This window comes from Corvus moneduloides, chromosome 11 (genome assembly GCF_009650955.1).
Source record: "Corvus moneduloides isolate bCorMon1 chromosome 11, bCorMon1.pri, whole genome shotgun sequence".
Lineage (NCBI taxonomy): Eukaryota > Metazoa > Chordata > Aves > Passeriformes > Corvidae > Corvus > Corvus moneduloides.
In genome coordinates this window covers 5,301,673-5,314,805 of record NC_045486.1, presented here as the reverse complement: position 1 = coordinate 5,314,805, position 13,133 = coordinate 5,301,673, and the positions used below count along the sequence as shown (strand labels likewise).

The 13,133-nt window shown below is 41.6% G+C and overlaps 1 protein-coding gene across 1 annotated transcript in view; it reads right to left on the bottom strand.

The window, feature by feature from the left end:
- MDFIC2 (MyoD family inhibitor domain containing 2) overlaps positions 1–13,133 on the bottom strand; it is a 48,051-nt gene that overhangs the window by 5,822 nt on the left and 29,096 nt on the right. Inside the window, exons 3-4 of the mRNA XM_032121188.1 lie at positions 6,878–7,150; positions 1,712–1,933 (exon numbers count right to left, since the gene is read on the bottom strand). Of these exons, the coding sequence (XP_031977079.1) occupies positions 1,712–1,933; positions 6,878–7,043 (388 nt within the window). The 5' untranslated portion in view covers positions 7,044–7,150. The remainder of the gene's footprint in view (positions 1–1,711; positions 1,934–6,877; positions 7,151–13,133) is intronic.

Below are 13,133 nucleotides of genomic sequence, written 5' to 3'. Positions count from 1 at the left end.
TAAGGATTTGGCAATTTTTTTTCTCCCTCTCCAAAGATCCATTTTTTTAATAACAGGTTTTTTTTCTTGAATGTGTTAACCATAATGGTGCTTATGTAATCTGGAAAGAATAGATACGATTCGTAGGGCTTCATCCAGGAAAGAGAGCACACAAAAAGCACAAGATTTTAATAATAAAGTAATGTTTCAGCACCGACTCTGTGATGTGCAGTAAAGATGCTTTTAAATTCCCATCAGAGCACACACCATGAACTGTGATAATGGATGTAACACATTTCAAAAAATCTGCATGCGTGAGGCTTTTTGGTCCTGTTTTAAGTGGGGTAATGTATATAAATAATAGATATTAGCAATTAGACATCCATTCCTATGCATTCATTTATATATTTGAAAATAAATTAGCCACAAACTGCATAAAAGAAGATGCAATCTCTTGTTTTCCCCTCTGTTTTCCCTGCTGTTTGCCAAACGGCTTTACAATGTTTATCTCAGTGAGAACAATGACCTCAACTCTTGTTCTCTACATTAGTAGATTAATTAGCACAAAAGAAGAATTTATAATAATTTTTCTAGCATGCCTCATCTCTAATCTTTCCTGCTCTTGTTTGCTGGCATCTGCCCACACAGATGAGGCTCAGAACAACCCTGGTCCAAAGCTTGCTGGAGACTTGGTGGTCATCCTTGGAGAAACCAATGAGTTTTGGATTTGCTCTTGTCTGAGCACAGGGAACAAAATAATCACCAATTTCCTCATCTATTGCTCTGCCTTCAGAGGTTCTCCAAGCACCAGCAAACAGGATTTGGCCTCGTCTATGTGGAATAAGCAGTAAGTTGTCAGAGTGGAGTGAGCTGAGTATGCAGTGACAACCACAAATCTGGCTTCCTTTGGTTTTCTTGGCTTCTATCCAGCCCTTAACATTATTAATTAAGCACAGATTGGGTTTTTTTTTTTGTTGTTAATTTCCTTCATGTTCAGCTTTTTTAAGGAGTATGAAATCTGTTATTTGCATCACATGGGACACACCTGTGTGCCAGTAATGGTTGAGATAGTCCTCAAACTCACAAACAGGGAGTATCTGGACAAGAGGACAAGTCCCCTAAATAAAATAAATACTTCAGATCCTTCCTTGAAATTAAGTGTATTCCAATAGATATATCAGAGACATCCCTTTTATGAGGATCAGTGACACAATAGAGATGTTAAGGATTCCTGTAGAACATGGCACTTTATTGTGTTGATCTGTATTTAGAAATGCTCAATTTAGGAATTGTTAAATGATATGCACGATAGATGCCAGCTCCATCGGATATAACACACCAATCCATTATTGTGAAAGGCACTCAAAAGAAACTTCTAAAATGCTTCACAGAGCCTTTTTTTCAACATCCACTGGAATAAGCAGGAATAGCATTTATCTGACACTGACACTGGTGCCTCTGTGCAAACACTCATTACTAAAGTACAAATGCTCTGTGGCACAATAGGCTCTAAGCTCCTCTTCTATGACTTTAATATCACTGACAATTTAAGATCATCTTCTAGAAATTCTCATCTATCACACAAATGTCTGCAGGGCAACTTAACATTGCTTTTGGCGATGTTCTTGTACCTCCTGTTCAACATTTAATTTCGAGTTGGTTATACATAGTTCTTTTGCAGTGGGCATTATTTAGAAATCAGCTCAAATGTGATCTGTTTTATAAAACATACCATCACTGTCTCTCTGATGTACTGATGCATCATCTTCAATGTAAGTGAATTCTCTGCATTTCTCCAGGGAAGCAATGGATGGTCTGCTTGCATCTGACAATTTCTTCTCATTTTTGGTACCCTTTGATGAAGCGTCTGTGATGCTGAATTCTGCGACAGAACTCATAACAATACCTTTCATAGGCTTTTCATCTGTGTGTTTTTCATTTGTAAGCTGGTTATCTGGTGGGATTAGGGAAAAAAAGACTGTGATACCAAGGCAGAGATCTGAAAGAATAACATATGCAGAATTTTCAAACCTACAGTTGTTTACTTCCAAGGCCTAACCCTTCGTACCTAGTGATTTCAGTCCTTTACAGAGGCTTATTCATAGTAAAGGTATTTGTGAATTTGCCTTCTAAGGTTTTCTCTCAAACCCAGAGGACTCAGAGGCTAAGTAATAATTCACTTCCAGTTCGTGGGATTAGGTTTGGAAAGAAAACAGAACTATTGCCTCAGTTGACATCGATTTTGAGTTTGATATCCTAACTTCAATTTGTGACATAAAAGAAGGCAAAACAATTATCTTGTTATTTTTCAGCTGCAACTTTGTGTCCCTAAATTAACAGCCAACAATGTGCACGTGGGCGGTATCTGGATGCAGATGTGCCAGCTCACTGTGGCTCATAATCTTGTAGCAAAGAAAGCCAGATGGTCTCTGTTTAGCATCCAGATTCCTTATTTCATAACTTCATCCCCACTTACGTTGTTGGCCTGGAAGTCAACTAGGAGATGGGATACTTCACATGCTGTCAGCGTGCCAGAGAGGCAGCTCAAAAACCAGAGGGAGAGCTTAATTTTAAGCCCCAACTACGGGAAAGGTTAAGAAGAGTTCTGAGTTCAATTTATTCCTGAAGAACTTCTCAGGCACAGATAAACACGGGTTGATATATAGTTTCACTCACTCTCTGAAGTGATCAAGAGGCCAAGAAACACAGTCATTCTCTCCATGGCAGGGATGATAAAACCTCATCAGTTCTTATCTACAGCTGATTAACTCCTGCACCTCACATCAAGCACAGCCTCACTTTTTATCTTACTTAAATCTTGTGATATGCTTGCTCTTGAGCTATATACAGAAAATCAATCTTTACAAACACCTCAGTTTTGCAAATGCTACTTTCTGAGAAGATCAGTAAGTAAGTGCTCTAAAGTGGTTTGTTTACACTCAGCTGCAAGGAGCCTGAAGAGAGACCCTGCACATCTCTTGGGTTTTAGGTACCTTTGACTTCTGACATATATTAAAGAAAAGCCAAGGAAAGGCTCACAGAGAGTGAAACCTTGATGAGACTGTAGTTGTTCCCCCAGTATCCTTGTGGCCGAGAGGAGGAAGTGTGGATGGGATGGATGGATTGCAGGGTAAGTGAAAAAACAGGGGAACCATAAGGCCTGAAGAGGGGGGAAGCAAGGATTTGAGGGCTAAGTGGCATCTGGCACAAACCCATTGAAGGCTACTGAAGTGGTGAGGGGTCTGGAAGACCTTCTGTGTGAGCAGAGGCTGAGGTAGCTGGGCTTGGTTGGCCTGGAGGAGAAGGCAAAGAAGGGTGCTGGATGCTGCGCTCCCCTCCAGAGCCAGGGTGACGGAGAAGCCACACCCCAACTCCTCCCAGCAGTGTGCAGAGGAAAAAGGAGGGCACAGTCAGAAGCTGCAGCAAGGGCAGCTGGAGCTGCCTAGGGAATGAATTCCTCATCATGGGAGGTGTAAAGCACCAGAGCAGACCTCAGCAAGGCTGTGGTTGTGTGAAGAGCTCACCTGGGCATGGACCCCAGCAACCTGCTCTTACTGCAGGTTTCTGACAGAGGCCAAACAATGTGATTCTAGAAGTCCCTTCCAAACTAATCTTTCTGTGATTTCTATGACTCAATTTACTTACAGAATGAGTGAGCAATTCATTTAAATTTCTGCTCGTAGTAGGGTCTCATGCCATTTTAGATAATTTTTACCTGGCGAAATATGTAGAAGCAGAAAATCTGGGTAGAGGTTAGTAGAGTAAGACCTTGGGATAAGGTAAGCATAAAAACTAGGCTATCATTTTCATTTTAAATCACTGCTTTAAAGTTGTGTGGCAGAGGTATTGCCTTGATTTTGAAGTCTTAATGACAACAAAGTCTACTGTGATGGAAATGTGGAGTTTCCCTGTCCTGGAGAGTTTACAGGTTGGCCTTGGGCAGGGAGTGAACGATGGGATGGAGGCAGTAAGAGAGAAGTGGCACAGAGAGGAGTCTCAGAAACCTATAACTGTCAGGTTTTGTGAGCATTAAGATAAAGGAAAGCCGCAGGTGAGATGGGAAGGGCAGAAGAGGCAGTGGCTCTGCTGGGTGTGACCCAGCAGTGCAAAGCACAGCAATTCTCCCCTGAGGTTGTACCTTTGGTCGGAGGAAATCAGCATCCTGGGCTATGCATGTCTGGGTTTGCCCATCTGTGATGATTTATTGATGGTTTTCCCCCCAGAATAAGCAAATAAAGGGGTTTTTTTCCCTCTCTGACTTCTTGGCCAGCCTCTTCAATCCAGAATGTGAAAACTCATGTATTTTGGATGTCCTTACTTGTACAGTAATGACTGTTTTCCAGTGTTCACGAATCAATGACATTCCACAAGTTTGCCTGCACTTCCATTCAATAACAAACCACCTCCAGGAAAAGTTGTGCTAATTGAAGCAGCAGGGCTCAGGAGGAAGCGATGTCCTGCTTATGCATTGGATTTATTGGACAATAATTTATTTCTGAGTCCAAAAAACACAAGCCTCAGCTTTTATTCAGGTGCCAATATTACAAATGGATCCTGTGTGTCCGCACTGAGAGCTACCCCCAGGCTGGGCCTTTGGATACACATGGATCAGATCAAAAGGCTTAGGCAACAATAACTATTATTTTCCACTTTCAAAATCTGCCCAAAAATCTAAACTAGACATATTGTTAATTAACAATATATCTGTTGAGTTCCCCAATTCTGCAACAATACAATGGCCCACTGAATGCATTTAAGCATTCAAGAGCGAGACTGCAAAAAGTCTGACAGAAGTAATCAGTAAATGCCAGACTAACATTTACTGTATCCACCGACTTCTACTATTCATACTTTGAGTCAATTTTTATTCTTGAAGTGCCGTTGAAGAGAAATCAAAACCAGAAATAGAAAGGCATAGACATAACCTGAATTTTTCAATACAGCACCATCAAACAAAAGGGTAACAAAAGCTGTCACTCAGGGACTCTTCTGTTTGTTAAAGCATACTACATCTTGGAAAATACAGTACATTTTAGTGTCAGACTCTTAGTTTGAAAAGCTCCCTTTCAGTAATGTTATACTTGTCTTGTACAGCTAGATCAAGTCTTCATGCAATCACTGTAACAAGCAACTTGCTATGACAAGCGAGATCCTTGCTTCCAGAAAACACTGCGGGAGAGGCTAAAGCAGTGTACAATTATAGGTCTCCATTTCATTTTTATGCAATTACCTTCATTTCAGCTGTGGGTCCATCTACATTATGTCCTTTATCAATTTAATGTTTGCACAAAGTGTCTGAAGAAATAAAGATTGTGCTAGACCAGCAGAAAAAAAAAAAAAAGGTGGCTAGCAGGTTTTTTTTTTTCTATTATAGTTTGTTGCTGGGTGGAACAGCAGTAGTTTGAGAGTTTGGAACAAATAGATGTAGCCAAATAGGCTTTAAAAATATATTACATACCACTGATACTATTTATGATTACTGTTAAATGACAATATAAAAAGAAAACTAAATTACAATTAGAGATGGGAAGAGGGTCAAACTTTCCAACTCTCTTTTAAGAGCCTGTATTCAACTTCAGATGTCCACATATGTCTGTGTTTTTAACATATAGAAATCAACCACTGAAGTGAACTTGAAGGGAAAAATAAGTGTATCATGATGAAGAAATCTCAGATTATTCAGTGTTAGACTGTTAGGCAGAGGCTGCTAAAGGTACACCCCCACAATGTGCCATTTTTAAATAGTATGAAGTAGCAACTTTTCTTCCTCACATGGGGAAGCTGGGACTTGCCTTGGCTGTTGCAGAAGAAGACTGGGATCGTTCACCCATGTTTGTATTAAAGATAGTCTCAATACTCGCATGGAATTTCTTTTTTCTTTTTCTTTTTGGAGTTGGGTGATTCAGATGGCTGACTACAGTGTCTAAATTCATGAAAGCAGAAAGTAAATCACTTACTTTCCACTGATGCCAGCCCCAGATCCCTCTGGTTAATAGGGAGGAGCAGTGATACCAAGACTTGCATTTGCAGTATGTCCCCTGACCTCTGTTTCTCTTCATTGACTTTAGGCACAAACCAGCATCTTGCAGTCCTGGAGAAGAGGAGTCTGCAGTTTCCCTGCATGCTTCTGAAATTAGATTTAATATAGAGGCATACAAGGGCTCTAAGCCTATTTTTGATAAAGGACAGAGGATTTTAGAGGTGCTCTGTTCTGCTGGACAGGGACTGCAGAAGTGCAGGTAATCCAAAGCAGCTCTTGGAGCAACTGTTTAGGGGGAGATGCCACTGAAAGAGAAGGAGAATTGAAAGGGCTCATCCACATCTTACAAGCAAAGGACGAGGGAGCCTGTGGCTCTACTCGACACTGGCATTTGTTCCAATCCATCCTGGCAATGGCCCTTTGCCTCACACCTCTGTCACAAGGAATCCCAAGGGTTAATGCTAAACTGTGTGGAAAACTGTAGCAGTTTAGGACCTGTAACTTTTTAATTTCCCCCGAGGCATCTTTGTGTATCAGTGCAGCGAAAGCACCAAAGAACGCCTGGCTGCTCCCCCTGCCATTCGCTATCCCATGCACTGCTCTTGCTACCTGTCTGTTTAATGTATCACATGCTCATCACTGAAAGAGCTGTGTGCCATGTCCTTTCAGTCTTGAGATGACACAGGCAGAGCCACATCAGACCTGATGGATGATAACTTGTACATATAAAGGCTTGCTCTGAACTCACTTGGTTTGAAAGGACTCACAGAACAATGAAACACAAACCTCAGGGTTTGATGGCAGTGCTTCAAAAAAGCAGAAGTAAAAAGAAAAACAAAACACTTTTTCTTGCTAGTTTAAAGGATATAATTCTCTATCAGGGAGGCAGTATCTGCATGCACGGGGCCAGCAGCTTACCTGGATGGTCCTCACTGCTTGATGTCACCCCAGGGAGGGCCAGCAGAGGCAGGGAGCTGGTGCGACGGTCTTGGTGGAGAAAAAAAAACCAAAATTGAAGAGGGATAAATATCAAATAAATGTGGTTTGGCACAGCTATCACTCTCAGCCACTTAGTGACAGTCATTGACTTCAGCAGTTGTTGCTCTGAGGTCAAACAGAAGCAAGTGCGCTTCCTTGCAAAGGGAGGTTACATGGGATGGTGTGCTGTTTGTGTTACCCTCTGTCTCACAGCTGGAAAGGAAGCAAAAAATCAAACAAGTTGCTAAGAGAGAAAGTTTCACTTGAGAAGAGGTGAAGAGGACCACTGGCAAACACAGAAATTCAGGTAGGTACAGAAAATTTGAGAGCTGGGAGGTCTGAGATGTAATATGGGGCATCATCCATGCCCACAGACCCCAGAAACCTTAGATGAGGTTCCCAAGTCATTAACAAAGGAGGAGAGAGGAAATTCCAGCCCAAACTCCAACCTTCATGGCCTGGCAGTCTTGGTGGACAAGATGCCCAAGGTCCCCGTGGTGGCAAGCCCAGGCCCCCATATGGAGCAATGCTCCTCCACCTTGGCTGTGCCTGCCAGGCCCTTCACTCCATGCCTAAGGCCTGGGCTTAAATCTTCTTTCCTCCTAAGTGTCAGGGGGGGAAAGCAGGAGGGGGTGTGGGACTATCCCAGCAGTGAGTGCAGCAGATGGAGCAAAATCCATGGGAACTGCTGTTGCCCACATGGGAGAGGATGGAGGGAGCGTGGGCGCCACGGCCCATCAGAAGGGAGCTGCTCTAGACCAATATATCACAGGGCCTTTCAGAGATTCATGCCCATTACATTCTGCTGAGCTCAGGCATAAGGATGCAGGGGATTTAGAGACTGTTTATTTTTGTCATAAGGAAACAGGAAATAGTACACAAGGCTATAAATACATCCCGGGCTTCAGATGACATCATGAACTCGTGCAAGTGCTTCACTGCTGATTTACGATGATAGACTGGTAATTCACAGGAGCTTTGGGTTTACTTTATTTTGCTGTTGCAGTAACAAAGCTAATGGTGCAATCCCGGGAGGGGGTATTTTATCAATAGTGTATTTTTGACCTCATTGCATACATTTTAACTTCATGAATTAGTGACCCAGCTAACTGTAAAGCCTTCTATAGGCTTATTATAAATCTATCACAGGACTGGCAAAAACTTTTGGCCCAGATCCTAAGCTCTGACAGGCATGTGTTGATGGACTGCATAGCAAGCACTTCCACTAATATTTCTCACTAATTATACCATATATTAAGAAAAAATGAATGAAGCCAATGTTTATATGCCGCTTTAACTGCTTTTCATATAAGAAAGAAACACAATCCCTAATAAATTTTCACCTTCAACATTTCTATTCATTATAATTTTTGCCATGATGAATGAAGTTAGAACTGGAGAGGGAGGGGGTTCATCTTGAAATCTGTTCAGTGAATGACTGAATTTACTTCCCTTCCCCGGCTTGTGTCGAGGAAGGAGGGAACAGATGGACACAGGAAGAAGAGGGAGGCGAGTGCGGAACGAAGGAGATGGGTGAGGAACAGATGGAGTCAGGAGAAAGTGAAGAGGAGAGTCAGCAAGGATGGTAGAAAAGTTTTCCACTTGACCTTGAGTTGAAATGAAGATCTGCAGGCGGCATGGGGCAGCTAGATTTTTGGGATGCATCCTTTTTTCTCTCCATGGCACTTATGCTGCAAGGTCTTGTGGGCCATCCTAAGCAGCCCAGTCCATCCCAGGGGACCTACAGAGCCAGGACTTGGATTTTCCCTAGGGGTCACCTGCTGCAGAAGGGCACCTGCACTGTGTTCAAGTCCCATAATGGTAATAGAAGGGGAGAATTGTGTGCCAGCACAGGAATAAAAATGGGTTGGGATGTCGTAATTCTCTCAGGCATCCCAGCCAAGCCAGAAATTGGAGCTTATAATTTTGAAGAGGTGTACTACACCCAGTTTGTTAGGATCTAATGGCCAAAATACTCAGAGTAATTTATGATTTTACCTGCTTAAAGCAAGACATTTGAGATGGCCTGATTTTCAGAATATGCTGAGCATCTGCGTTTTGAGGTATATTGAATTATATATCCCAAATCACTACTAAGTCCTGGAAAATCTTGATTGTATTCTTAATTCTGTTAAATTGCCTGCGTATACTCCATTGGTTCTGGCTTTGCTAGCTGAAGAATGGAAGAGGTGAAAGCTAAATATTGGCCATGTGTGTCATTCCCTTTGAAGAAAATGGGAGCCATGTGCACTCACCTAACAGCAATGTTTGGCCCCAACTATGATTTCACAGCTGGGCCCTAACTTCAGGAATGCCAAAGCACTAAATGACTCAATTGGAGTAATCTGATCAATGCTGTATTTTCACTGTGGATTTAAATTGCACACACAGCAAGAGCAGAGTTGGTTTTCTTCTCTCTCAAAATCACTTTTCTCTGCAGATTTGATAGCATAAATATGAAGTATTGCTCTCATCACACAAATAAGTGAAATGGCAGAGAACGTATGTCAAATAAAATGCACAACATTACGTCCTTTTTGCTTTTTGGAGGCTGTTTTAAGAAAACGGCTTCATTAATTTTGACTGAATAAAAGGTTCCTTTAAGGGATTTCAATAGGTGACATGAAAAATGCTAATACGAATGATCAAGACAATGGAGGTTAAAACTGTTTTGAAAATATGTTTCTTTTATAGATCTCGGCTGTTGGAAGAGTTACAGAATAAATATACGGTAGTGCTGACATTCAGTGCTGTTTCATCTTAGCAAAGAGTTTTTAATAAAGAAAATTCTTTTCAAGGAATGCTTTCTGCAGCCAGTCTTCAAAAAGAGGTTTTCCCCCATCCTAGTTTAATAAAATTAAAGTAATTTATGTCATATTGATATGTCGATATGTTTTTCAATAAACTTTTTCACAGAGATTTTTTTTTTTAATTCTCTTCACTTTAAAAATTATAATTATATGTCTTCCTCCCACTTTGAAAATGGCACAAGGTGCTCATTTGCAGAGCTCTACTGTTCAAATCTTCACTGAGAATAGAAATGTCATGACTCAGTTAACAATGCTTTATTATTCACATTGATCTTTTTTTATAGTGTTCTTTATCTCAAAAACATTGTAAATCAGATATCTTCCTCCCACTCTTTTGTTCATTTGCAAATTTTTATTATTCTAGTTTAAAAAAGCAATGGAGTGTCAAGAGTCAGTGTATATTGTTTATGTTCTTTTTTGCTTTAAAATTACTTTTAACTATAAAAAGTAAGATGTATAGCAGGGGAAAAAAAAAGCTGGATTTAAGGATGCTTAAAAAAGAATTGAAGGGATTAGTGTGAATTTTATGCTTCTCTCTTACACCTTGGAGTTGTAACAACTTTGCAAGAAGGGGGGCCAAACACTTTATGAAAAGGTTTTTATGTGCTAAGTCCAAAGTCCCTGTTGCATCAGACATCATCATCTATGTTAAAGGCTGGACATAATTCATGCCCTAAATGACCACAACAGCAAAATCCACAGTGGGTTTTTGTTCACTGGGTGGTTTGCAGGGCCTGCCCAGAGCCCTCCCTGTCCATCGCTCTCTTGGCGAGAGGTCCTTGGGAGCCCTAGGCTGATAAGTGCCGAGATAAATCACTGAATTTTCGCAGGAACCTCACAGCTTTGGTATCAAGTGTTAACTGCAGCAGAAACACAACCTCAGCTGGTCAACAGGCAAGGCAATCCCTGAAACCCAAGGGGCTGGATGTGGGATACAGCTGTGCATCCTTCAGGAGAGCCTTATCTGAGCCCCCAGGACTTGTTTGTAGATTGGATCTCCTAAATTTTCCTTCACCCACTGTTTTCTTCCCCTATCACATTTTTCTTTAGGTCCGTATTTCTGTCCTGGCGGTTGTGCCTTTGTGAAATGGCTTCCATGAGATAAATCTATTACAGGAATTGGGGTTAGTCCAGGGAGCAGCAGGATCTCATGGTATTTCACATGCTTCTTGCTGTTAGGTCGTTTTTTTATGTTTTGCCTCTTTTGAATTTTATGATCACAGCATCCTGGCACCCTGTTGTTATTCCAGCAGGTCTTGAAAGAGAATCGTCCTCTCTGGGAGTCACTGTGATGGAGTGGCTATACCTGAAGTTGTATTTAAGCCCCAGACTGGATTTTTTTGGTCTTATGGAATTATGGAGTGGTTTGGGTTGGAAGGGACTGAAAGCCCAGCTAGTTCCAACCAGCCACCATGGGCAGGGACACTTTCCACTGGACCAGGTTGCTCCAAGCCTTGTGGAACCTGGCCTTGAACACCCCAGGGATGGGGAAGAACTTTTGGTGTGTGGTGGCCCTATTATATGAAACAGCCCTAAGAAGTGTTGTAAAGAAAGCTAAAGTCTGCTTTCCAGGTTCTTTTGTTTCTTGTTGTTTAAGACTGCACTCTGCTGATATTTGCTAAAAGGGATAATTAAAAAAACTCAGAACAAGTAAGTCACAAACTGAACTTGAACTGAAAACACACAGCCCTGTCTTTCCCCCTCCAAGTGGAGGGCTTAGCAATGTTTGTTTTTATTAATGTCAGTAGGCCACCCCAGTCACCATATGGCTGTGCCAGCCCCTGTCCTCTTCCCTGGGCTGGGATCTGGGATGCACAACACCACACAGTTCCCCTGAGGCTACCCTCTGATGGGGCTGCCTGCACATCCCACGGGTGCTGGAGCAGGTCCATCCCAGTGCTCATGGGCAGCTGCTTGTTGTTTTGCAGGGTTAACTCAAACCTCTCAAATTCTCTTTATTCCTCACTGCACAGTGTGAAACTGGAGGTTTTGATGCATTGTCTCATCTGAATTGACTTTGTTGTTTTCAAAGCAAAGAAAAAACAAACATTACTATTGTTGTTGTTGTTGTTGTTGCCTCGATTTCCCTGCTGCATTATTTCACTCTTCCTTCCTCTCATGGTTAATGACTCCCCCCACAATAAGGTTAAGGTTGTCTGTCGATATGATCAAGTTCCAGAAACAAAATCCTAACCAGAGCAGAGTAGCCAGAAGTGGACGGGGCTTTATTTAATACCCTGGTACAGTACCTAAAGGTAGGTCACACCCATGGACATCCTTGTGTAATTGTTCACTCTTTAGCTGGGGAAATTTATAGGTAATGTAAAACAGAAAATGCTGAGTTTATTACAACAGAATTTTTTTTCCATGTAAAACTCTGTGTCATTAAATTTGGAAGGCACTTAAAATTCTCAGTTTTATTTTTGGTAAGCACTATATATTGAAAAGTGAAAATATCAGAGGGATCTCTAGGCAGAATTTGTGAACTTTCCAATGAAAAGACAGCACAGTGTCTTCCTTTCATGTCCCAAGGTCCTTGACAACTGTGCCACTCTCTGAATGGCACTGAAGTTATGTTTATTCCCAAAGCAGGCATTACACACAGTTATGGTCACAAAGATATCCCTGGATGGCATTAATGCCAGAGCAGCTCCAAGACTGTCAGCATTTTCATTTGGTGGGGGGAAACACCAACAAACCCATCTATATTAACACCATCAAACCCATATATATTCTTAAAATACATTCAAACACTTTAAACGCTGTGAAATAGAACTGCAAATCACAGAAGATGCAGCATTTCTCGCTGATTGTCCTCAGAGCTGTACTGGTGGTAAATTGACTCATGATAATATATGACTACAGCCCTGCATGTCTTCTAATAAGGTATAAAAGCTTTTCTTTGATTTGAACCCAATGGTGAGTGGTAGTCTGCGAGAGTCTTACATCTTCTATGAGACTTTCCTAGCAAACACTTCCATTTGTTTCTCTCTTGCCTGCATGCCACGCTGGAACACAACTGGGAGCTGGACTTGCACACTGTAATAAACATTATTAATCTTATTGCCATCTGAGCACCTCCCCAGGTGTTGCAGAACAGCCTGTGCTGGACCATGCTGGAAAACCATTTATTTATCTTCGCAAGGGCTTGATCCTGTATCACCAGATGTCAGAGAAAACAATTCCAGGGAGCTCAGATCAGGCTCCAAATCAGCCTCCAATATGGTGGCCTTCTCTGGGTGTCTTCTCTCTTTTCCTCAGAAAAAGCCATAGACAAAGCAATTAGGAATATCTGAAGCAGAAGATGTATCATGCTGTGCATCTTTTCACAAATCCTTTTTTTAACCTGCACTGAAGATGCAGAACATCTATTCTGGGGGCAGACA